The sequence below is a fragment of the Maylandia zebra genome, linkage group LG8 (genome assembly GCF_041146795.1).
Source record: "Maylandia zebra isolate NMK-2024a linkage group LG8, Mzebra_GT3a, whole genome shotgun sequence".
Taxonomy (NCBI): Eukaryota; Metazoa; Chordata; class Actinopteri; order Cichliformes; family Cichlidae; genus Maylandia; species Maylandia zebra.
Window position 1 is genome coordinate 11,557,345 of NC_135174.1, and position 27,008 is coordinate 11,584,352.

Below are 27,008 nucleotides of genomic sequence, written 5' to 3' on the forward strand. Positions count from 1 at the left end.
AACCCCCACTGTGTATGTGTGTGTCTGTGTGTGCATCAGTGTGTGTGTGTGTGTGTGTGTGTGTGTGTGTGTGTGTGAGCAGCTCCTTCCAGTGCCCAATCAAGCAAATCATCAGCTAGAGAGCATTTGAATCAATTCAGCTGAAGAAGAACTTCTTGAAAATCAACCATGCCTTTCACTAAAAACACAAACAGAAATCAGGATGAATGAGCTGGGCTTGCCAATCACACTGATTATACCAACGCAATATCAGAGGACTGACCTGAGTCTTTTGGAGCTCTCTGCAGCAGCTGGGCCGGGGGTGGACTTGCGCTTACGGGGGCGGCCGGGCCCCCGGCGAGCAGGGCTTCGAGATGTCTCCTCTTTCCTGCAGAAAGAGGAAGGAGGAGGAAGAGGAGGTGGAGTGGTACGGAGAGGGAGATTAAAGATGCAATCCGGACAGCGGGAGAAATCAGGAAGAAGCTTGTATCGGCTACAGGTCAAACTGCATTAAATATGAGCACGCAGATGCAGCATGAAAGCAGAAGAGTGAATATTGGAATGCAGAATTCAGACTAGACAAAATAAGTGTGTGTGTGTGTGTGTGTGTGTGTGTGTGTGTGTGTGTGTGTGTGTGTGTGTGTGTGTGTGTGTGTGTGTGTGTGTGTGTGTGTATGTTGTCTCTGCTCACTGGTGGTCGTGTTTCCTCTGTAGTTTGGCCAGTTCTCTCTGTTTTTCTTTGTAGCGGCGCTGTAGCTCAGCCAGCTGGACACGCATGGCCAGCTCCTCCCCTCCCATGGTCTCCATGGAGCCCTTCACTGGGCACACCTGACACACACACAAACACGGACACACACACACAGAGCAGAGGAATTTAAATGCTGAACACCAACTTCAGCACAGCAGTCATTGGATATGTAGCCAGCTTGTGTTTGGCCAGCTTGCTGAGGACTTTCCTGTAACCAAACGCTCACACGTTTGTGTGAAGCAGTTAATTTTAGCAAATCAACAACTTCTGCTCTTACTGGCAGATTTCTAATAGGCTGATGTAGTTCCCTAGGCACTTTCTGTCGCAGATAACAAATATTAACATAAGTAAAATCAATCTGTAAACGTTAAAAAGGTTTCGCCAAGTAGTTATCTAATAATCTGTAGGATAAATGTGCGCTTATTGAAGTCTTAAAATCAAACGCCTGATAGCATTGGTGAAGCCGGATCTTGTTTTGAAGTTTTTTGAATTTAATAAGAAATGTAAAGCTCCACCACACAGGAAGCACTTGTGTCATCTTTACTTGAACATTACAAAAAAATATGAAAATGTTTTATTTTGAATTTCAACACAGATCAAACTAAAAGAGTTTTTTTCTAAATTTTATCCATCCATTTTATTTGATCACTAACACGTTTTGCTCAGTTATTCAGTGAACACACAGTGTATTGGTTTTAATCCACACTACTTTTTGTTTCTTATGATAGATTATATTTATTGCACCCGTGTTTTAGTGTTCGTTTGCTACACTACACAATGCATTCATTTTATAGTGTGATTTTCCACTGAATTTATGGAATTTATGTGTCATTTTATTGTATGGATCAGTGCATGCAAAACACTCATCGATTCCCACCAGTGCTTAAAAGTAGATATGGGGAAATAAGAGAATAAAGGGGAATTTCTTTTAGGAGAGTGTAAATAAATTATGCTGTAAATAATTTAAGAAATACTGGGTACCTACATGGTGGAAAACTGTGGGAAAAAAGAGCCAAATAAAACACATTAAGTCATGATGTAGTAAAAATGTTCATTTTACATGTTTCATGTTGAATTTACTGGCATGTTTGCTTTAATCTTATTATTTAAACTCTTAGAAATTAGTCTATTTCTCATTTGTATCCCTGATAATAACCAACAGGCTTTTTCCTTTATGATTTCTTAGCTGTTCAGTTCAGAAATTAGATTTTTTTTTTTAATTGTTTTGGTTTTATTTACAACAAGTATAAAACAATTCATTTCTGTTCAAACTGTTCAGCACTCCATTGAGCCACATTTTGAATCCTCACTGATTTACGTCCTCATGCACAAACACAAAATACACCCGTGCCTCACCGGCTCGTGCCGAGGCGTCCAGCTGCACTTCCTGCGCAGGTTCACCCTCTTCCTGATTGGACACTGCTGGTCCACGGCACCATCCGCATCCACATCTACCCGTCCCCCTCCGACTTCCAGGGCACGGGCGGCCACCAGAGTCGCCAGACTGTGGAGGTCAAAGGTCGGCATGTCCTCCTCACCTGCGCGGAGACGGATTGTTTCGATTTAGATTGGTACATCACGCAGCGGCTGACACCTGGTTATAAAACACGCCGTGTGCTGAAAGGATTTATTTCTCGGGCGATGAAACGGCGTCTTGAAAAGTGGTGATATTTATGATATTAGCTGTGTAGTTTATTTGATGTATACTGGTGTTCATGCCTAATCGTACACACAGACACACACGCATGGGAGGGGGGGTTGTAGGGAACGATCTCTACATCTGTCACTGTCATTAACTCTGTCATTGTCACGGCAGCGGCAGATGAAACGGAATATTCATGAGACGGTCCACACACACACACACACACACACACACACACAAACACACACACACACACACACACACACACACACACACGCAAATAAAAAAAACACTCATTTAGAATACACACAGGCACCCTACAGCATTTTCGCTGAGCTATGCAGACATGGGCAAACTGCGTGAGGCTATGTGAGGGAGAATTGGAGAGATGGTAAGAGAAGGAGGAGAAGAAGGACTGTGGGATGCGGTGAGAAAAAGGGAGGGAGGGATGGGGAGTAAAGGGGAGGAGAAGCAATAAGAGGCAAAGTGTTTATTGAGCTATCTATTTATTCTCCTACATCTCCTCATTATGGACATGGACAGAATCCAATTTCCCCTTAGAGAAGAAGACGAGGAGAGAAAAGAAGGAGACGAGGAAAGGAGAAGAGAGGCAGGTGAGGAGAGGTCTTCCTCATTCACTCCCACTGTGTACTGGAGCCGCAAGGCCCATTCACTGACACCTGACATCATTAAGACCTGTGTGAGTGTGTGTATGTGTGTGAGGGAGTGGAAGATGGAGACAGAAAAACACGGCAAATAGCGACGAAAGAAAGGAGGGCAGTCTTTGTCTGTGAAGAGAGAAACGAGAGCGTGCGTGAACAAACAGATGTGAGATTGACAGGTAACTCCTCGGAGAGCGACAGAGCAAGCGGGAAGGAGCTGAGAGATGCGGCTTTGTCCTGTCCCGGCTCGCAGAGGTCAATGCCATCTCATCTGTCAGACCTCTGAGCCAATGGCATGCTCCGATTACCCTGACAGGATGACATCACTACTGACATCACCACACCTAGTTTAGTATCCTGGAGGATGGCCACAATCGATAGATACCTTCCGCCTACAGCGCACAGACACACATATGCACGCACACACACACTCATCGTTGCACAGTAATAATACCATACCGTGTCTCTAACGGGGGTGAAGGGTGTAATAAGAGGCGGCACAGGGGATTTCAAGGGGAAAAACAAAAACAGTAGAGGAAAATTAAAAACCATTACAGCTGCTGTGGACCTAGTCATCATTAGAGACCATTAAGGAATTTATTGGTGTGAAATTTCAAAATAAAGGAAATGCGAAGGAATAAATTACACAAATACCTCCTCTGTCTACGTGTAAATAGAAGTAATGGCGATAATTCATGAAGAAGAGAAGGGGTGGGGGCACATCTCTTGATTCCTTAATCTGTAATTGTGATCTCCAGTGAACAGCTGAGATATCCTTCTGCATCAAGGAACGCCATAAACGCATCTGTCTGGGATCGGTTTCATCTCCCCCAACGCATTCACAATGACAAAAACGCCATCAGCGGTATTAATAACATTCTCGGCGATGAGGTCAGAGCGGGAGGGGGGGGGGTAAATAAATGTGTTGCAACTTGAAGAACGTTTTCCACGCCACAACAGGGCTTATTGATTTCACACCTATTACACATGCTAACCACGTGCATGCACATGTAAACAAATGCACAGTCGCGCTGTATCTCTGACACACACATGCACAGACAGCAGCTGAGCGACTTATGATTTTTACACTTATTAATTCCGTCAACAAGGCTTGCAGAGGCAGGATTTACACACAAGATTACATTGGTTTAATAAAAAAAAAAGAAAAAGAAAGAAAGAAAAAAGAAAAAGGAGACGTGTGTTGGGGGGGTAACAAAGAGGGAGGAGAGGCGGGAGGAGGCGCAGGCAGGGAGCAAGCAGCCTGGTGGAGAGACACGTAGACTCTGATGGAGGAGAGCAGGGATTCATCTGGGATTACTTAACAGCTTACACACACACACACACACAGCCGCGTGCACGCCACGTACAAATCGCACACACACACAGATGCTGGCATAAATAAAAACACTTTCTCTCAGAGGGACGAGAGGAAAATAGGAGCGCTTACAGGAGAAGTGTTTTAAAGGAAAGGGTCTAATTAGCAAAGCAAGACGCCAGAGCCTGGGGGACACACTGGGCAGAGTGTGTGTGTGTGTGTGTGTGTGTGTGCGTGTGTGTGTGTGTGTGTGTGTGCGTCCTGGCTTGTTTCTAAAGCTTAGCTTGTCCATCTCTGGGTCCCCTCAAAATGCACACATACTTTCACGGGCATGCACACACACTGGCATATACACATAAGCATCCTTCCCAGAGGGAAAAAATTTGGTCTATAGGCAGGAGTGGAGAAACAGAGCTGAGGAAGGAAGCAGGATAGTTAGTGGGAATTTTTTTGTGTCTGTGCATGTGTGTTGGTGTGTGTGACATGAGACACATCTGGATTGCACACATCTCCCAAAGCTCTCTCATGTGTTCACTGTAAGTGTGTGTGATTGTATAGCAAGAAGAAAAGCATGGTGACAGTTTTTTTCTTTTCTTTTTCCTTGATCTCAATTTCAAGGGCATTTTAGTCTTTTTTTAGGTCTTTTTTTTACTATAAGAAGATAATGTAAGAAAGGCAGACCTAATTATTGGGGCTGTTTAGAACTATTTTGGTTTCATTTCATAGGTTTCGAATTGGACCAATGTCTGTAGATGTGTAAGCAGATTAGACCACACAGACAGACGATGCGTTCTCAAATGAATTTCTTCTCACCTGCTTTGCTCGCCCTGCTCCTCTGCTGGATCTCAAGCTCGGCCAGTTCCCCCAGCATCTCCATGCCGTGGTTGGGTGAAGGGCATGGGGCCTGGTCAACAGGTACAGGTGGGTACAAGGCATCTCTGGTGGCACACAGAGCTGCAGCGATTAGGAGCTCCAGGCTCCACATGTAGGCCCCTTGGAGCTGAGCTGCTGTACTTGCCGTTGGAGGGACGATCGGGTCGGCGGATGTGGTAGGAGCGGGAGAGCTACACGTTAATTTCACCAAGCCCTCACTTGGTCTTCTCCCATCCCCCTCATCATCCTCCTCATCCTCCACTACCTCTACATTCTCTCCTTCTTTGTGCCCATCCTCCTCTGCCTGGACTTTTCCAGGCTCTTCAGGCACAGAGACTGTACATTCTGTTGGTTTGGGATGAATTTTCTCCCCCTCATCCCCCTCGATGTCCTCTTTTCCATCCTCCCTATCATTCTCCTGCTCTTTGGGTAGCTGGGGCTCCTCCAGGCCAGCCTGCTGGCCCGGGCAACCCAGGGAGAGCTCTACTTTTAGGGTTTTGCCTGTGGCTGTGGCTGGGCAGGCTGGATCTGGGACTGGAGCTGGGAAAGGGCATGGCGGCAATCCAGAAATCTCACTTTGAGGCTGAGAGACCGAGCAGCCTTTTGTTTCCTGCTTCGCCTCCTCTGTAAGTGCACACTGGGATTCCACCACTTCACAGACCCTCTCATTGTCTTCCTTCCCCAGCTCTTCAACTTCAACAGTGAGAGGCTTGATGTGGCACTGGTGTGGGAGGGACTTAGTGTCAGGCTCTGCCGGCTCATCCTCCAACATAGGTTGCTCAGCCAGTCGAGCCTCTGGAGGCGAGGGCCCGGCCTTGTAACCCATGGTGATTGGAGGGTAAGTATAAACAGGTGGCAAGTCTGGGGGAGAAAGGGAGAGAGCGCACTGGTCAAATAGTTTCTTTGTCATTAAAGCCTGTAAATCAGCCTGAAATAGGGGAAAACAAAATGTATTTATCTGCAACAAATAGAAATATTTGTAGTTTCTTGTTCTTTAAATTCATTGCAATTCCGTTCAGGTAGATAGGATGAAGCCAGTGATTACAGTTGGCATAATACATTAACAGCAAGGTGCTGAAAACACAATGTGCCCACAGTGGTGTGTATTATACAGCATGTGTGTGTGTGGGTGTAGAAGTGTAAGTATATAGATCTAGGTGGGATATTGATGACACCCTGCCGTTTTCCTGTGATTGCAGCGCCAGCCCTGTCACCCCTGCTCTCTTATTATTGATGATATCCCTCCGCCCCCCTGACAACGCAGCCAGATGAATGCGTATCCTTCCGCGTGTTCTTCTCAAGGACCCCTGAAGGATAAGGAGGCTCTATCTGAAGATTTCACTGACCTTCACTGACACACATATGCACACTGGCAGGTCACACACATACATACATGGACAGAGTGCCCATATGCTTTTTTCTGACCTTAATGGCTTGCCTGCCCGCTGTCCCTCTTTGGCTCGCACAGAAAAAAAAAAGTGCACACATACACTCAAGGACACACTGAGTAAGGGACCAGCCATGCTTCAAACAATTTCTGCAAAATCAAAAGAATACCACACTTCAAAGCCCAGTGCTGCATTTCAGCAGCAGCGGCCTCCATCACTCTCCCTCTTTCTTTTTCTCTTATGCTCTGTCTGTCTCTGTGTCCTGTTTCGCCATCTTTATGCTATCTGATGGTCCAGCCTGCTGGCACAGATTTTTCAGTTCAGACAGTGGATTCATTAACGAGCCTATGGGAGCTTCTGCACACACAAACCTGGCTCGAGGGATTGTGGGTAGTCCTGAGGTGGCTGTCCCTCTCCTCTGTCACTGCCCCTCTCCAGTCCTTTAGAGAGGTGTGAAGGAGCAGGGCTGAGGGCTGGGGACCGGGGAGCTGCTGCAGCAGGGCTCGGTGCAGGAGTCAGAGGATTTGGCGGGTGCGGAAGCGTGGATGGGGAGTGGTAGCAGGGTGACTGACGGCTAGTGGGGCACATTCCCGGAGATGGTGTGGATGTCTTGGGTGGAGGTGGGGTGTGAGAGAAGGGTTTGGCTGCATGGGAGGAGGCAGTGGACGTGGATGAAGAAGAAGAAGAGGGAGTCCTGGATGGTGGAGATTGATGAGTTGAATCTTCCAGGGTGATGGTGCTATCATCATGTTTTCTCTATGAGAGGAGAAACGGAGAACAAGCGATTGAGAAGTAATCCTTACAATGATTGGATGAATACATTTTAAATGTGTTACACGATGCTAATTTAACACTTTGATCTTCATGGCCAGTTACGACTGTATGACAGCAGGAAATGCAGTTGTATAAGACAAGCCAAATTGCATCTAAACACAAACATTAATTCTGAAAAAAAAAAAAAAAAAAACATGACAGAAAAGCAGGGGGGGGGAGAAGAACTGTAGAAATGACCACATCGCTTGATTGCCAAATGATCTGGCAAATGTGAAAGCGTAAAAGCAACACATCAATGTGTCTTTATCAGTAAAACCATTCTCCAACACAAGAGGAAGTCATTGGCTTAAATAAATATTGCTGAGTGTGATTTTTGCATATGTTTTTCTTTCAGTGTTAAGAAGTCAGGATATCTGCACTGAGAGATCTTCAAACAATTCAGTAGTGGTCGCGTATTGTAGTCATAACAGCTGAAACGAGGAAGAAGTGCCATTGCGCAACTTCAGCGTATTTCCCAATTCTCATTTGTCCACAGTTTCACAATAATAACTCATTGTCATAGGTTTCTGGTTTATACTGGTCTTACTTGTCCTAAAGATTGGCGTTGGATATGCTCCATGGCTCGCTGCTGCTGCAGGGCGTACAGCTCCTGTTGCCGTAGAAAGGAGGGGCGGGAGTAAACTGGGTGATGCTGCAGGTGAGGAGGGGGGCCTCTGCCTCCATAAACAGGAGGCCACAGACCCGAGGGCTCCAGAACATCTAGAGTAGATATTGTAAATGAGAGAAACGGCTGAGTGTTTTCTTTTGATTTAAAGAAAAAAAAAAAACAATGTAAAAAGTATGAAGAAAGACATTGATGGATGTTGTTGCAAGACTGAAAATAGACCATTTGTAGCCCGAATGAGCTGTGTTTTGGCCTCAGACACAATCACTGAATAGTGAATGCATGCTTAACAACCTGTAATCACCACTTTTAACGCTTTCTATGCAGGTTTTCTTTACAGGGAAACACATAGTTTCATCACATCCTCTCCCTTAGCACATATGAATGTGAACACACATATGAGTATACATACACACACACACACACACACACACACATCCCTCCTTGGCTGCCTTGTCGCTGGGAACCTTTGTTCTGTGAGATTAGCCTGAGTGGGCTAATGTTTCCCAGGGGAAGGGTTCAGTGGATGCACTTCCCCTCTCCACAGGAACTCTCACGGAGCGAGGCAAGGGAGGCGGGAGATAATTAAATTTCACAGCCTGTTTGCAAAGCAGCGCTGACACACACACTCACCATACACACACAAAGACAAACACTTTTGTCTCTCCAGCAATGGCTGAGGTGCCCAATAAAACCCTTCACATATCGTATTGTTTCAGACGTGAACACAACTTTAAACACACACACAGAAAGCACACACACAGAAAGCACAAAGTCCAGTCCAAACACATCAGTGCTCCACCACAAGAGAGATGAAACGCCAGTTAAAATGGTTTGCATAATGCCGGGCACACGCAGAGGGGGGGCAGCAGAATAGCTGCTCCCATTAACGAAGCTATAAAACATGGTCCCACTGACAGAAGGACTTAGTTGAGCATTATATTATGATTAGCCAATGATACTAAAACTCTGGGAGAGAAATGGCAGAGGCTTTGATGATACAAATGAAAAGGGGGGGGAGGAGTATGTGTGTATGAGGATGCTTAGCATACCAAGGTGGTGATGAGGCCCTGGTTCTGTTGGAAGAACCATTAGTGGGGAGTTAGGGTCTTGGGTAAGTGACCCCAAGACAGGCTGCAGAGTGCTGGGAAGACCTGGAGGAAACCCTGGAGTCATTCCCACGTGACTCAGACCTATAATGTAAAAATATAGCAACTTGGAATTGCAACAAAAAATAAAGAAATAACTTTATGCCGTCTATTGGAGGGCATCAAAAGAACAGAACAAGCTGAAGGTATAAAGTTAGATCTCTACTCACTGTATGAATGCCCCATCCAGAGGGATGGACTTCCTGTTCTCTGCATCCAGTGGCGGTGAGCTGGGTGAGCATGTGCAGCGGGATCAGCCCCCAACTGGCTCGCTCCTCCGGGGACCAAGAGGTGAGAGGTCAGATCCCCGTGGCAGCTGCTGGAAGGGTGGATCCTGGCGAACTCCATGCAATCCTTGTTTTCCCTGTCGTGGCAGTAGGCGGTATGAACTTTGTCATTATCTTGATTATCCCTCTTATTGTCACCATCATCACTGTCATTATGATCATTATCTTCATCCTTGTCATCTTCATTACCACTACCGCCATTATAATCATCGAGAAAAAGGAAATGTGACGGCAAGAGGAACAGACATCACCTTGTGCCTGGTCTATGAGTTCTCATTATATGTTTTCTTCCCTTGATATGACTACATAATAAGAGCCCGATACTTCAGAGACATCCATATTAGTCCCCGTAACATTAATGCACCACATCTCATCTTAGGTAGAAAGAGAGAGAAGAGAAGTGAGAGAGAGCGAGAGAGTGAGGGTGTACAGAAATACCACATCAAAGGGTGAGAAGAGTAAATGGATGAGAGAGAAGAGATGCGCAGCTTCAGACTGGAAGAGAGAAGCCGAGAATAAAAGAACTACAGCTTATCAGATAAGAGCAAAAATGAACAGATGCTAGTGTGTGAACGTGTGCGTATGTGTTTGTGTGTGCATGCGTGTGTGTGTGTTAATATGTGTTTAAGAGTACCTGATGATCATTTCTCTGTCTCTGTCCAGGTGATGAAGACCGATCTGATCCTCATTGATCCTCTTCCTCTCCTCAGCCTCCCGACCAAGAGGATACACAGGGCGTGACACCCCTGAATTACACAAATACAGCACCAGAAACATATAACTTATCGGCACTTTTATGTACAATCAAATGATGTAAACAATTTCCAACCAGGTATAGGAAATAAATGCACAGCAAAAGACAGTACATGGTCTACATAGATTACATGGATTTTGCTAACTTTTAATGTATCCCATATATTCTATGTCAAAATATATCTTAAAGCAGCGGTCCCCAGCCTTATTTGCACCACGGACTGGTTTATGTCCGGCCTTTAAGGTGTCGTGGATAAATACAACAAAATAAAACCATTACCGGTACCAAAAAAGAAGAAGATTTATTCATAACACACGGGAAAAGACCTAGGGAAACTGAGTTAACGCTAAAAACTGAAAAAAATCCTGAAAACCATCAATTTCACACCTGAGCCTCAACTCTCACGTCCCAGTACCAAACAACTCATGGACTGGTACCGGTCCGTGGCCCGGGGATTGGGGACTGCTGCCTGAAATTATTTTGTAATAAATTTCTTCTTGAACGTGCTAAATGATAAGTAGTGTGGAAGGGTTTTGGAGTCATTCTAAATATATCAGATGTCAAAGTGAATCAAGAACACCATCAGCTGTTCTTGTGTGTTTAATTGTTGATATTCTCCATTAATGTAGCCTCATGTTGAAATTTTCAGTGCACAGAGCACAAATGATGTCTGACCTTTCATGCTGTGCAGTACCCTGCCTTGCCTGCTATGGCCAGGGGTGCTGTCTGGGGAACGATGGGGGGGCCTGGCTACTGCGACTGCAATACCCACTGGAGGCTGTCGAACTTCCCCCTCTCCTGCTTCCCCTGCCTCCTTTCCACCTCTGTCACTTTTCTGCCCCTCGTTAGCGGAGCTTCGGCGAGGAGGGAGTGACTGTTTGGGAGGGTCCTGCTGGGAGGTGCTGCTTTTAGCTCCTCCTCTGTCTCCCTTCTCTGATCTGTCTCCACCCTGCTCGAGGCAGCCTAGACCTCCAAAGGGGCTCCTCTGTGGCAGAAGCAAAGGCTGCTGGGAGCTGTAGTTCATTAGGTTCTTCATGGCACTGCCTTCACTGTCGGCAGATGAGGAGGACAGAGGTGGAGGCAGTTGCGAATGTAGCTGGTTGGGATCATTGTGTGGAGCTTTGTTGCTCAGCCCTTTTACTTCACCTTTACCAACCGAACCTTTTCTCTGGTCCTCTTGGTGGTCCCCTCGTGCCCCCCATGAAAGTGCTGTCTGAGTTCCGTCTTTCCCCCTGTCTTCTGCACACGCTCCGTGGCTACTGTGCTGTTGGTGCCTTATCCTTGCAACCTTTTGTCCCTCCCTTGAAGGTGTTGCTCCCGGTCCAATCTTCCCATCAGAAACTGAGTGGGAACAGTCCCCCAAGGGAGAAGTGCTAGCATCGGGGCAATTTTTTGATAAGCCCTGTTCAACTGACTTTTTCTCCTGGGCATCTGCCGGAAGCGAGGGTCGGTAAACGTCGTCCACAACCTCAACATCTCTGAAGGACGAAGAAGTTTCAAGGCTGCAAGACCTCAGTTCTGACTGAGAATTGACGTTGGAGCCTTGTTTGTGGAAGTGTTGCGTCTGCATACTCCAGTCAGGAGGTTTGTCAGCCTTGCCGTATCCCAGCTGCTGCTGGTATTGCTGCGATTTTTCCTTCTTCTGGCAGCTACTAAGTTGACTAAGGTGATGAGAGAAACTTTCATGAGATCCTTCTCCACTTTTATCATCTGCCTTTCTCCCACCTCCTCCTGCTCCACGACAGTCTGGAGTGCCCAGGTCCCCCAATGGCCCCACTGAGGGCACATAAGTCGGGCCAATGACCTTTGCCTCCCTGCCAGGTGTGGATACTGGATCTTTGGAGGGCGTAAGTGTGAGAGGAGCGGGAGAGCAGTAAAACTCAGGATGAGGATGATGATGGGCATGGTGTAACCACCCTCCCGCAACCGTGGATCCCATATGCAAGGCATGAGGAGGTGGTGGCGGCGGAGGAGGGGGAGGCATAGAGTAGGAAGCCACTGAGTGGGGAGTTGGAGATGCCAAGATTGCTGTCGCTGCAGCCGTCCCCCGTCTCATACATTCAGATGAGGAAGTCGAGGATTCGCTGATCCTCATCTCTCCATTTATAGATCCATCTTTTGAGCACCTTCTGCTGCCTCCAGATAGAGGTCTACCCGCACCACCACCGCAGCTACTTAGTGCTCCCGCCTTTCCTCGAGAGCCAGCCTCTGCCCCCGAGCCAATGGACAATTTGCAGGCACTCATATGTTTCACTCCCTGACTGCCCGAGTCACTGTCTCTGTACTCTTTATACCGCTCTGCAGCATGTCTGTGGTCTTCCTCCCTTCCCTGGAGGTTGAGGTGAGGAAGAAGGGCGGGGTGGGGGAAAGCTTGTTGGTGGTGGCCAGACGGAGTGGTAGCAGGGCTCATTTGATGAAGATGGTGATGACTAAGTTTGTCTTTGCTCTCCTGGTGCCTCTCCTTGCTGCTCGATCGCTCCTTTTCCTTTGACACAGACGAAATGCTTTTCTCGCCAATATCCTTGGTGCTCTTGCCACCAACTCCCCCGCTGTCTGTCTCCCGGCTGCAAGAGCCAAGTGGGTGTCCCGAAGCGGTCCTGGACAATGGAGGAAGGCTGTGACTGGTGGAGAGAAGAGGTGGCTGAGGAGGAAGGCCTCTCAGGTAGAAGTGATCTAAAAGCACAAGATATAGAGGATAAAATAGATCTTTAGGGTTGAAAATGTGTTCCTACAATGATTTCTGCATAAAAGAGACAAGAAACTGCCATGTTGAATAACTGGACTCTGAGTGTCTAGGTGTTCTTATTCCTGTGGTGATGCTGATTAAGCATTTTAGGGATGCCCTGTATATAAAAAGCTATTTTTTTATGAACACACACACACACACACACACACACACACACACACACACACACACACACACACACACACACACACACACACACACACACACCTACCTTTTTGAGTTTCATAGAAGCGGTGCTGTCCATAGAGGCTGTTGCTATGGTGATCCAGGGGACTCATGGGGAGAAAAGGAGACGCTAGACTTCCTGAATAGCTGGGGTACCCTGTCAGTGGGAGGCAGAGCACGAAAGAATTGATGTTTCTTTGCAGCGTTGACATTCAGCAGCCCTCTAAACAAACAGTTTATCTCTACAATCTATCATGGAACGGGGCCATTTTGGAAAATGCAGGAAAAAAAAACATGTCCAGTTAGTGCTACTTTCACCATAAATGCACTTTCGCACAAACATGCCAGATGAGTTGACATTATTTACAGTGGACAAAGTGGTGACAAAAACCACAGCCGACAGCTACTGCCAAGTGTTTGCAGCATTTTACTGGGTGGAATTTGCTCTTTCTCCCAAACCCAAGACAAACATTATGAAGCATTTGAACAGCCCACCCCCTCTTTAAAACACACACTCGCACACAGACACACAGACACACAGACACACACACACACGGGGTCCTCCCATGAGGTCACTGGGAGGTAAATGGTCGTTTCACTCTGTTCCTCGTCTTCAAGGACGTTGAACTGCATCGTGGGATAGAGGAGGTCTTGGAGGTTGTGTTGATAAGGGGGTGGCTGGATGCATTGATGGGTGAACAGCACTGTGGGTGTGTGTATATGGTTGGGGAAGGGTGTTATTGGAGGGGAGAAACAAAAGAAAACACACAAAAATAACCACAATCCCATATAGGTACATGAACGCGCGCGCACACACACCATACAAGAGGTGCACGTCTCAGCACTGTGGAGAGAAAAATGGCTTGGGATTGTTTGCGTATGCGTGTGTGTTCTCCAGCAGCTGGTTTCATGCCCCACAGAGTGTCCTTGCCGGCCTGTTAATTGGCAGCCGTTAAAAGTTTAACGGCGGTGGCCAAAGTAAACAGCACTCCATAAAAACTCATCCTACGCATTCCACAGTCACACTGCAAAACCACCAACACCCCCTCACTGCTTCCAGCATGTGTGTGTGTGTGTGTGTGTGTCAGGAGGAGGGGGCTTTCTGTGTTCACGCTGCAGTGTAAATGCACAAATGTGTCATACCCGTGTGTGTATGTGTGTGCCTGTGTGTGTGTGTTTGCGTGTGTGTGATTACTCTGACTGGTTAACAACCAGTGAATCTAAATGGCAACAATTAGCCAAAAGGCTCTATCAGCCATCTAAGGGCAATCCCCCGGGTAATGACGAGTGATAAAACTCAGGAGGGGTGGGAGGGATGAGAAACAAGAGCGAAGGGAATAAAGACAGCAGAGGGGCAGAGTGGCAAAAAATTAGATGAGGAATAAAAAGCAAGAGGAAAGGAAAAAAGGGAGGGAGGAAAGGTGAGCAACTGAATGAACAGGGAGACAAAAAAAAGACACCAGACAAACAGAGCTGTCGATATGAAAAGCCCCCCAATCTGGTGCTGCTGTGAGGCGTATGGTGAGAGGAGAGGGGAATGTGTGTGTGTGTGGGGGGGTGGGGGGGTGGGGGGGGGGGTGTCAAAGGGAAGTGGAGGACTTATAGATGGTGAAGATGAGAGGACGTGGAAGGGGAAGTAAGGAGATGAGCTTGTGAGAAATGACAGAAAAAAACAAGGATAGATGTGGAGAGGAGAAAACAAGCGCACAAGGGGCTATAATAGTGTCTGTGTGTATTGGTGTGGGTGTGAGGTAATATGTCTCATCTGTGACTTTATGTGTGTCAGTTTTGTGTGTGTGTGTGTGTGTGTGTGTGTGTGTGTGTGTGTGTGTGTGTGTGTGTGTGTGTGTGTGTGTGTGTGTGTGTGTGTGTGTGTATCGGCCAGGTTTCTTCTCTCCGTGCTGGCTACGCTCCACTCTCTGGACTCCGGCCAGCTGGCAGACCGCCTACCGGAGCTCCCTGGCTTGAATTCTTAAAAACAATCATTTGTAGTGTGTGTGCGCGTGTTTGTGCATGTGGGTGCGTGCACTCCTGCGTAAGTGTGTGTGCTCAAACATCAAAGCAGAGCCACACACACACACAAAATACGTCTGATACACACACACATTCTTAGCCTCCTTTCACTGCTGCTCCGTTCAGGTCCTGCCTCTGACTCTTTCTATGAATCTGAACTAAGACAGAAGCTCACACGGGGCTCACTTTTAGGGCTCAACTGCAGTCCTTTCGCAGCTAGACGAGCTGAGAGTGAGGCAGTCGTTACAGACAAAAGTCTTTAGAGGCACCGGGAGAAGTTCCTTAAGGTAAAAACCCAGCTCTTGCGAGTTTGTCTAGTGTTTAAAACATAAACTCAGGGCAGAGTGGAGAAGTGTACCACCAGCGTGAGTGACAGGCGGCATGTTTGTCCAAATTAAATTTCGGTGTTTGTACACTTGGTCGCCAGCAGGGTGTGAGAAGGAAGGGAAGGGGATGTTTTTTGCTTTGCCGAGCTTGCTTTCTTTACTCTCCTGGTTCAGAGTGATTAAAGGTAAGGGTTAGAGGCAATTAAAGTGACAAATGTATGAGCTTGCTATTGTTTGCTCAAGTAGTTAGTGGCATCACTGGCAGGTAAAGTGAGTCAGAGGAGGCCTTTTTTTTTTTTTTTTTTTTTTACAGTAGGCGTTTTGACTTGTACTACATACACAATGGGCTTTGAAATCCATGACTCAGCAACGACAAGATCAGGATAGTAGAACAGCCATACCCGAATGGTACACAGTCTATTGTTTTCATTAAATGCACGTGCTAAAAGTGTTCAAATGCAGTGAAAAAATTATAATTGCATGTGTCAGATAGCTGGTTAAATGTCACTGCTTTTTATGATATCGACATCAGCACTGGCTGTTTGTTTAATTCATCTGCAGTGGTGTGAGGGGACATCACTGTGTGTGTTACTGTTTACCAGCGATCAGTTAGTGAAAAGGTAGTGAAACGTGAAATCCTGATTCTGGCCGTTTTCAGTCAGTTAAGAAACGCAGCCTGTGGCGGAAACTGTCTTTCTGTTGAAGTTATCTCTTTGACCCATCTCACTGTCAAAAAGAGAAATCCTCGCTCTTTCTGTCTCGTTTTCTCTCTCTGTCTCTCTCTCTCACACACACACACACACACACACACACAGGAACAGCATGCATACACATACCTGAAAGGGACAGATAACTAAGTCAAGCTCAGTCTTTCACCACAAATGGTTAACAGTCGAAAAGAGGACATGATGCGTGTGGATGCGCACATTTTGTGTGTGTGTGTCTGATCAGGAAGGGGGCCGTTGGAGGTCGGTTAGCCCAGAAGGGGCCCTGAGGGTGGGGCTGCGGTCAGAAGGGGGAGGGGTTGTGAAAAGGGAGAGGATGCTGGAAATGGGGGTGAGTTTCAGTGTGTGATTATGTGTGTTTACCGGGGGTGGGGTCACCCTCCTAAAAGAGAGGAGGGGTGAAAGCCTGAAGAATTTTATTAAATAATTTCTGATTGTAACATTATTTTTACGCTGTGTTGAGGTTTGAGCGTGCATGTGAGGCCTGTTTTATGGGTTGGGGCCAGAGAGAAGGGAAATATTTTGGTTGCTCATCAGTTTTTGACACGGTGCTTGAACATGGTGAACTAGAAAGCAGCCACAAACACAAAACCGCATGCTTGCTATCAAACAGAACAAGAAGTGTGTGTGTGTTTCCATAAGTAGCATCATCTAAGGCATCACTGCTGCACGTGTTTGGCCTTGGCTCAGTGTTGGTTAAACCACTTAATGGCTCCATCACAATCTAATCCCAAACCAAGACCCTGGATTAACCAGAGACCCAAGTTCTCTGCGCTGCTTCCTGTGTGTGCATGTGTGTGTGTGTGTGCGTGTGTGTGTGTGTGTGTGTGTGTGTGTGTGTGTGTGTGTGTGTGTGTGTGTGTGTGTGTGTGTGTGAAACTTACCTTCATGCGAATGTGGGTACCAGATAGGGGAAGCGCTTGAATGGGGTCCAGACCTGAAGGAGGGGGAAGAAGGGGAGGCAGCAGGTCCTGAGGGGTGAGTGGGGTGGGAGGACGGGGACCCGAGGCTGCTAGCCAGGAATGAACCCATGAAGGAGGCACCTGAGGGACACAGAGAGGGCCTGGAGGTTAGAGAAATGATAGGGGAATAAATGGGGGAAGGGGAGTCATGGGGACTCTGCTATGGTGCCAATGAGCACACGCGACTGTAAATCACTTGAGAACGCCTTTGATTTTACCTTGTGCCAAGAAAGAGATGTAGTTTGTTGCAGACATATTAATATCACTGACTACTGCTGAGAAAAATAATAATAACACTCATTTTTGACCTGCCCAGGAGAAATTAATCCCCTCAGGCTACATTCGCACTGCAGATGGAAGTCCTCCAATTTTGATTATTTTTTCCTCTTACCATGTGACACACAGATCTTTTTTTTTTTCTTTAAAACTACAATCACTAAAAACCTTCAGGAATTCCATTTTGATCTTCATGGGTATAGAATGGGGGTCTCAGGCATGAATGTGACATTAAACTATTTTTTTTAATCAAAGATGATACCTTAACCTTAGATGATTTTCATTACTTTGATGCCAGGTCTTAGCCAGAATTAGCATCAAATGACAAACCGAGACAGCTGAACTACTCGGGCCACCGGGAGGCAATTTTAGCTGTTATTCTTCAAATAGCTATCATGTAGCAGAGTGAAAGACGAGATATAAAATAAAAGATTGCAAGGTTGAAGTGGTGTTGTGCCTAATTCCCACTGGTGGAGAGAATTTTTAAAAAGCGTTAACGCCTAACACAAGTGACTGTGAAGCCCCACTTACTGAATTTAAGCTGACCTTGCATGAAAAACCAGCCCCCTGATGTGACACCTAAACATTTTCTTACCCCCTAAATCTTTTACTCAAATACAAACCCCGAGAGTTGAGCCCTGCAAACTGTGTTAATATTACTTCTGATCTTTTTTAGCCCAAAGTGCTAAATATATACATTTAATTACAACACGAACACAAACATACATGCTAAAGTCTCTACAAAATATGCAAATAAAGGCACCACAATAACCATGGCTTGTAGTGCGGTCTGACTTCTTATCTCACCACGTATGATTGGGGTAAAATAATCACACAACTGTGTGAATGTATTAATTTATTTACGCCTGTTCCTATTATGCCAAAGCTTTTTTTTGGTGTAGATGTGCATCACGTGGTCAACATAGAAGATGTGGTAATGTAGCGTTTCCACTGGTTGTTCCTGTGTGAATCAGAACCATAGGCTGCAAATAGAAAGTGGACTTAGCCGCTGGTGAGTGAAGTACAGTGAGAAATATTGACGCATTCTCTTGTTCTTCTGAGATCAGATCTGACAAACGAGGTGGGATGCGACTGAGAAACCAAAGGACGTTGCACGTTCATTGCATAAAGACAGGTCAAGCATAAGACAGCCACCCTAAAGCACATGCTGCTTTGTCCTCCTTTCTGACTCTAAGAGGGGACATAATTTACAAACCGCACATTGCGTTGTATTCAGTAAAACTTAAAACTAGCAACCAAGATCATAAACTCATCCACAAAGTGTGTACTAAGTTAAGAGATCACGTGAGCAGCAAATTCATATTCTCATGAACTTCTATACAGTCAACTCCTGGTGGCCATTAGAAGCAAGCTAGTTTGAGGCACTTAGGTTAGCTTGTAGCTTAGCTTAAATTTTTAGCTAAGCTACATTCACCACTTGTGATCAGAACAAGCACCATTCAAGTACAAACATGAACGAGAATTTTAAGATATAACATTTAAAAAAAACTGGTTAGCTGACTCGAATCATCGTGAGGTGGTGTTATATGTGCTAGCATAAACAAATTAACCTCGCAATTACCTGAGCCTTCCCCTGTTGAATAGCTGCCTACAAGCTAAGGCATAATTCCATCTTTGCCACGTGTGTGCACTGCTGACGTAACGTGAGAATCCCGTTATCATGTACTGAGCTGTAAGTCGACGGTTGGCAACGAGTCCAGCATAGAATCAGTGTTAAAGGGATAAAGTGGCGGGATAGAAGTCATTAGGTAGTTACAAGTAAAACACCGGTTTGCAAAAACTGCTGAAATGACATGTCGCCGACTCACTGCAACTCCTCGCAGAAAAATCGAACAAAGATGCAAATCCAACTTCCCAAGAGATTCCTAAACTCAAGTTTCCTACACTAGTAAAAGAATCAACAAGAGACAAACCAGAGGTACAGTATTTATAGAACTCGATCTCATGTCTTAGCACGAGTCTGCTCTTGCGGTCACATATTTGGTCGGCTGGGCCTGCTCTGCACCTTCAAAAGATTTGATCATTCATAAACCATCACACGGGGTCACAACCAAGTTCAGCTCTTGCACGGAACTGAGTGCAAGTCTAATCTCATGCTGTAACAGTTTCGGCAAACTGAGCAAGAATACTCAGTTCAGTTTGGCTCATCAGCATGCTCTCATTTAGTGGAACAAACTGAACAGTTGTAGGGGAAGGAGGAAACAAATCCACAGGGAATCAGGTAATTAGTCACGGGATTGAGAGAGAGAGAAAAAGAGAGGGCGAGAGAGAGGTGGTGGGTTGGGTCGTTACTCATAAACGCTGCGTCGCATCAGAGGCAATTACCACAACAGTCCACATCTGAGTCACACACACACACAGGAACACACGCGTACAGTACCTTCACCTCAACGACGTCCCGATGCCCTAACAACCACAACCACAAGTGCCTTTAGCTGTCTGCCAATCTGTCTCTGACACACACACACATATGCAAGAGGGAGGGTACTGGGATAAGTCAAGAGCAAGATGGGGTAGCAGCGAGTATTAAAAGACAAATCTCTCTCTGTGTGTGTGTGTGTGTGTGTGTGTGTGTGTGTGTGTATTTATACAGCTGGATCCCAAGCATCAGAACACACACGCACACACACACAGTGATCAAGACAAACACACACACAAGCCAGAATATTTAAAAGTCGAAATCTTTCCATCTTTTGCTTTTGATATCCGCAGCCTCTGTAGTCATAAAAAATTTGTAGGAAACGAAAAAGACACTCGAGACTTTCATTTTCCATCTTCCCCTATTCTCTTCCCCCCTCCTCTCGCGCACGCTCTCCTCTCTCACAGCAGATCGTTGCAGTGTTTTCTTTTTCTCCCCCCCACCCCTCCTCCCTCCAAATCCTCTCTTGTACAAATGTAGATCAGCGGCCTTTTCAGCCAGTCATAATAAAACACAGCTCGTGTAAGGCTGCTCTCAAGGCCCCTGGCAATGCAGACTCTCGCACAAACGTATACTGACACTGACACGTCAAATACACACTGATGCACACATAACGCTACCTGTATCAAGTCTAGTGCAACAGACGATAGAAAAGAAAGACAACTTTCACATGAGCAATGGGTTTTTTAAAAAGAAACACAAATCTTGGCCACAAAATAAAATTGCATTGAATGAAAAAGAAGCTTAGGCGACTATTTCAAATAGTAGTGCTGTGATTTAAGTTTAGCAATGTAAATACTTTGCATTCCTTCCTGACTTTCTTCCCACAGCTGTTCTTTAATGTCTAACCCCTATCAGATCTCTGCCCTTCCCCCATCTCTCCATCTTTTTTCCATTTACTCATTACTTTCATTTTTCTCGTCTTTTCCCCCCTTTTTCCCTTTTCCTGTCACCTGACTCCTGACCCTCTCTGTCTGTTTTCTGTTGGTTGAGTTGAGGAGAAAATCATATTTGCCCACTCTGTCTCTCTGGCCTGCTGATATGGAAAATCATCTCAGAGGCCAGCCACTAACATAAACCTCATTTCTGTCCCTGTTTCTCTTTTCTCCTCCCCTTCTTCCTCTCCTCCTGGCCTGCGTTTCCGCCTTTGTTTTATCCTGATCCACACATTCCCTTTCCATCTGTCACCGCTGCATCCACTTGGAGTTTCCCCTTTTTTCTCAGCAGAAACACCAATAGACAAATGCAAATATGCTGAATTAGCCTCAGCCGATGAAGGAGCATAGACGCTACTCATCAGTGCTTTTAATCTTCTGATCAGCTGCAAATATCCATTTATTCAAATATTCATTGTGACCCCCAGTGATACTAGGATTGTATACCACCTATCTCTGTGTTTGCATGTGTTATTTGCCACATATAGAAGTCCCCAACCAAGTAGATAGCTACATGAAGTCTCCATGGCAGTAATTAAAGTAGAAAAACATATTCGTATCCCTCCCATTTTTTTCCGAGTTGGCATTGTAACTTGGAAAAGTGTATAAACACACAGCCAGCGAATCCTCCGATGTTGACAATCCAAAGTAATAAAAATCAGCTTCGATTCACAGTAATACAGGCAGCTGTACTTACAGTGAGCAAAATCTGCTTTAGTTTATTCATGATTGACTGTAATGTGATTTGCTGAGGGAAAATCCACTCAAAAACACTTAAACACTGTTTTAGAAAAAAAGGGGCTGGATATGCGCCTTACTTTTCTGGGCAGGTTTTTGTGGCTTGGCATATTTCTGGTATTCTCGTGGATAACATGGGGCCCAAAAAATTAAATTACACACACACACACACACACACACACACACACACACACACACACACACACACACACACATATATATATATATATAAACATAAAGAATGACAGAAACGGAACTTAAAAATGAGAACACAGTTGCTAGTGAGAGTGATCGTATGGGCCTATTTAAGGGGGGGAACCTTTAAACGCTACCAAGAGGAATGTAATGAAAATGCCCTTTTTTTTTTCGGAAATAAAAAAGGTGAACTCGTGACTGCTTTAATCAAGGATCAACCAATCAGGCCTACTTAAAAACCTTGGCAGTCATGTTTAGAAACAATAACATCATAGAGCCTTTCATGGAGAATTCCAAAGCAAGTGTCTGATGAAGGAGTGCGGCCAAAACATCAAGGTTATTTTCTCTTTTTTACGTTATAAAAAGATCTGCTTTGGCATTTGTTAAACCAATTAAGTTACACTATATGCAATATAATGTGTCAATTCAGCTGAAAATGCTTAAAAGTGAGAAAAGATATAACTCTGCAGCCTCTTTTGTGTGCTTCGGCAGCTACTGAAGAGCGCTTGATGAAGTTTACTGTGAAAAAAGCAACAAAAAAAGCATGAAACAGGACAGAACATTCCAAGATTTCTCACTCTTCGAAAGAGGAAGAAGAGGGAGATGAAGAAGAGAAGCGAGAGAGGGGAAGAGGAAGGTAGATTTGTTGCAAGTGGTTAAGAAAAAAAAAGTCCTGTGGTAAAAGAAGCAAACACAGATAAAGTGATGGAGGTATATTCTTTGTTGCATGTGAATGGACTGCTGGTGATCGATACATGCACACACACACACACACACACACCTGGAAGGATGATGAGTTAAATCAATCTCCATCCGATGGAAGATCAATAGCCTCTTGTGTTGTATCGTCACATTTGCCAATTAACAAAAGCCTCTGTGCTCCCACTGATATACTGAACTCTCTCCTACATGCACATCTACACACACACATACTGTCACTCGCAGAAAGAACTCGAGAGTCTGAAACTGCACTCTGTGTGTGTCTGTTTGTGTGTGTGTGTGTGCGCGCGTGTGTCAGAGGTTCTGACTCTCGTTAGCTTGGCTGTTACGCTTATTGCCGTACACTTGGCAACCTCTCGTCAGTCCGACCCTTTCATAAGCCTCCAACCACCAAGGGCCCTGGCACTGAGCCTTCAGTCTGTGTGTGTGCATGTGCATGTGTGTGTATATCTAAGTGTGTGTGTGTCTGTGTGTCTAGGGCCAGGAGTCAAGCCAGACCTTTTTGATCTGTTTTGACACCACGGAATTGCACAAGTGACAGGGCTACTCAAACAAGGCATTCGTGGAAGGCGCTTAGACACACACACACACACACACACACACACATACACGCACACACGCACACAGGTCCATAAAAGCATTATGGCACTGGGGACACAAACACATTCAATGTGTGAGTAAGCGCCCAAGCGGTGCTTACAAAGAATATGTTCAGGGGAGAAAAGGAGTTCTTTTGCTCGACTAGATCCAGATAGCATTTTCCTTCTGCTCTATCTTATTATTCATCAACGATTCCTCTTGACTCATTCATGTTAGAGAGAGTAGGGTGTGCAAGCAAAGCATGGCATGTCGCCTGGGACGAGCAGCTGCACTGAATCACATTACGTAGGGAAGAAGAGAAAGGACAGAGGAAGAGAAAGGGAAAGAGAGAGAGAAAGAGTGGAGGGGAAAAATGAGATGAAAGAGCTACAAATGAGAGATTTCCCTGTGAGGCGTATAAATCAGCAGACTATGAACAGCACTGCTCAAAGCCTGACTCCCAGGCTGCGGACTAGAGCCTCGCCATCCACGCACACGCACGCACAGACACACACACACACGTGGATACACACACGTTCTCTCTGCTACCATCTTTGAACATTCACTGCTGTAGCAACATTCCTATCTCACAGCACCTACACGTGTGTACTTAAACATCCAACAACAGCAAGTATCCTAAAAGAAAAAGCACCAAATCTGCTGGCTGTTGCTCCATGAAGATTAAATGAAATCAAAAGCTGGAAGAATTAAATGAAAAATGAGAAGAAAACGTTGCACCTTGCCTACCCCACCCCGGCTCCAGCCCCCACACACGCACATACACACACATGCACACACTCTGGAGTTGTTCCGATTTTTCCATTGGCGGACATAGTCCACAAACGCACCGCTAAACTTTGAGAAAAGAGGAAAATGTTCCTGCTTTTGACCACAGACTTTCTGGACGCCACACACCCACCCACCCGCGGCTGCAGGAAGGACCATATATGGCTTCGAAGAACAGGAACTCACAACGGGAGAGATTCTTAGGAAGCAGGGTGGATGGGGAGGGTTTGGCGGCGGGGCTGTCAGAGTAAGTTTTTCCAGGTTTTACCAAGGAAAACATGGGAATTTGGAGAACAGGGGTCATATGAGACTGGTCTGCTGCCTGGGTCAGAATGAAACACAAATGGTATGTGCAGGCACATGCAGACATACACTAATCAAAAGCATAAGGTTGCTGATATTTCAGGAAAGCCCGCGGTGAGGGTCAATAATGCAATTCCGCATGTGTGCGTGCGCGCGCGTGTACAGGGATGTGTATGTAGCACCAACCCACCCCCAACTCCCCACAGTTACCACCACAGTGGTTTTGCAGCTCTGGTATAGAGTGAAGAAGCCTGTTCTGGAAGATTTGGTCGTCATCCAGTCTGACATGCCCGTGCCACGCCTCTGTGGTCCATTCAGCCTCCAGCCACAGCAAACACACACACACATTCACATACACAGGCTATAATGATTCGAAGCTGCATGGACCTGTGTGCGGATTAAATACACCTGGGGGTCAAGACGCCAGGAAGAGTGAGTCTAACAGAAAACACAGCACCGTGAGCTGAGAGCAGAGTGTGTTTCTTCGTATCAAGTCATATCCAATCATGCGATCTGCTGAAGTTAAGACACAATTAAATTCTGACACCTAGCGCTTTATACTCACTCCTTATAAAACACATTAAGACGCTGCCCTTAATAAACACTTGTGGTTTGGTGCCGCAGCCCTGTTACTTATCAACAGTAATTTATGATTACAAATATGATTGAAACCCAACCTTAAGTAAACAATGTGTCAAAGCTGTGCGAGGCAACAGGTCAGTATTTAGATTTTATTAGATCCTCTGAAGCACTCAGTATTGTACATTAACAATGCATCCTATGCGGCTTGTAGATGAAAGGGGAGGCTCAAAACTCCCCTTTTAGCCTCTTTGCGCTTATTGTTTTGGCTGTTTAGTATACCTTTATTTATATATAAGGACAAATAATGAGCTGCTGATGAGAGCAGAGCATTTCTTTTGCAGAAAAATATATTTATATATATATTTAGTTTATCGACTTAACATTTTTAGGAAGCCAGATACACACATGACTCCACGTGCAAGCTTTTATTGCTTAATATCTTCCAGAGGATGTGTAAATAACCCTGATTGTGGTATCTACACTTGCTTGTGATCATTAAAGAATTCATAATATACCACAGCTCTGTCCCCAATCAAAAAAAGAAATTTCTAATTTACAGGAAATACTAGCAAGTGTGATCTAAAATCGGTAACAAAATCTTACTTCAAAGTATACAGCTGGTTTTAAATGTGGAAAAAAAAATACTTAAGAGAAGGAAAAGCTTCTAGTTATTTTAAGTGATGTAGAAATAAATGTAAGCCATGTCAAATACTCTTCCTTTTATCTTAGGCTGAAGTTAAGACTTGAATCTATTTATGTTACTATGAAGGTTACAGATCGCAGCCTGAGATTTGTAGCAGGAGTGCAGCACAATCCCGCTTCATCTAAAGTTAGCACAGACTCCAGTGGAAACAAACACACCTACGCAGCAGAAGCGAAGCAGGAGGACGGCTGCAGAGGGGAAGACAGCATCCTTTAACCAGCAGACCCAGATTTAACCACATCCATGTCAGCAAGCATCCACCCTACTGAAGTGTCCTTTGGCGAGACACTGAATCCCTACCTGCTACCGCCAGTGCTTTGACTGACCCTAAAGTCAGATCTTGCCAGCAGCCCAGAAAAAGGTGAATTTCCCGGCAGGGATCAAGTATCACATTATTTTTTGAAATATGCTACTTGCAAGCCATCTGCAGAGCTCTCCTCAGTCCTACACCACTGAGACTCATATCCCAGTATCACTGGAGGAAATGTGTCTGCGCAACTATGTGTGTGTGTGTGTGTGTGTGTGTGTGTGTGTGTGTGTGTGTGTGTGTGTGTGTGTGTGTGTGTGTGTGTGTGTGTTCGACTCTGGTGTGCCGTATCACCCTCCATCATCATGAGTTGAGGGGTTGTGGTTCCTAGAGAAGCACTTTACTTAAATTAGACCCTCAACGACTCGACGTGCAGGTGTCATTGTGTGTATATGTGCATGTGCGTACGCTCGTGTCTGCAAAGTATACTGAATGAATGCACGCATGTGTGTGTGTGGGCGTCAGAAAGTCAGTGTGTGTTTGTGTGTGAGAGAGGGAGAGAGGAGACTGAATGCCGAGAGAGGAGCGGGATCAGCAGACGGCAAATGCGAGGGAGAGAGAGGGAGAGAGACAACAAGATAGGAAGAGGAGAGGATGGGGCGAGCGAGAAGGGTGGGAGTCTGCGAGGGAGAGAGTGAGCGACACAGAGAGAGAGAGAAAGCAGGTGAGAATAACCCAGTCTGACCTTATTTCAGCACGGCTTTTCCATTCTTTATATTCCCTCATTGCTGTAATATTTACACAGGAATAAAAGATTATTAGAGCGATCCACAGAGAAGAAATGAAGAGGAAGAGGGGGAGGGGGGAAATATAAACATAAGGAAAGATGAAGACACTCATGAAGGTAGAAAAAAACCAAAGGGAAGAAACCTCAGATTAGAGAGTCTATTGATTATTATTGTCATCAATTAGGTTGCCAGATTTTTTTGATTTGTCTCGTACTGTGGGAAAACTGTTTTGTTTGCTTTCTCCAACCAGCAGCCAAAACCTTCAAGCTTCAAATTTAATTGGTAATGCAAAAAGAAGCAGAAAATCCTTACGTGCCAATATTTGGCATTTGCTTAAAAACGATTCAGATATTTAAAAACGAAAAATCCTTATCAAGAGTCCAATCACTTCAGCTTTCATACGTTATTTATGAACGTATCACAGACAAATCTCTAAAAATAACAATAACCAATAAAGATCCCCAACGTCAGGAAAAACACGCTTGAAATGTTATGAGATTAAAATGTACACAGATTTAAAGTGCACTTTTTAAATGTGTCTCTCC

At 45.4% G+C, this 27,008-nt stretch overlaps 1 protein-coding gene across 3 annotated transcripts in view; it reads right to left on the minus strand.

Annotated features, from left to right (window-relative positions):
- Positions 1 to 27,008, minus strand: part of bahcc1b (BAH domain and coiled-coil containing 1b) — a 62,993-nt gene that overhangs the window by 14,965 nt on the left and 21,020 nt on the right. For all 3 annotated transcript variants that reach the window (XM_012922206.4, XM_012922205.3, XM_076887317.1), the window contains 12 exons: positions 17,094 to 17,252; positions 13,192 to 13,302; positions 10,910 to 12,907; positions 10,115 to 10,226; positions 9,364 to 9,557; positions 9,098 to 9,238; positions 7,968 to 8,140; positions 6,979 to 7,363; positions 5,160 to 6,080; positions 2,084 to 2,265; positions 671 to 807; positions 263 to 367 (listed from right to left, as the gene is read on the minus strand). In XM_012922206.4, coding sequence (XP_012777660.2) covers positions 263 to 367; positions 671 to 807; positions 2,084 to 2,265; positions 5,160 to 6,080; positions 6,979 to 7,363; positions 7,968 to 8,140; positions 9,098 to 9,238; positions 9,364 to 9,557; positions 10,115 to 10,226; positions 10,910 to 12,907; positions 13,192 to 13,302; positions 17,094 to 17,252 — 4,618 coding nt within the window. The remainder of the gene's footprint in view (positions 1 to 262; positions 368 to 670; positions 808 to 2,083; positions 2,266 to 5,159; positions 6,081 to 6,978; positions 7,364 to 7,967; positions 8,141 to 9,097; positions 9,239 to 9,363; positions 9,558 to 10,114; positions 10,227 to 10,909; positions 12,908 to 13,191; positions 13,303 to 17,093; positions 17,253 to 27,008) is intronic.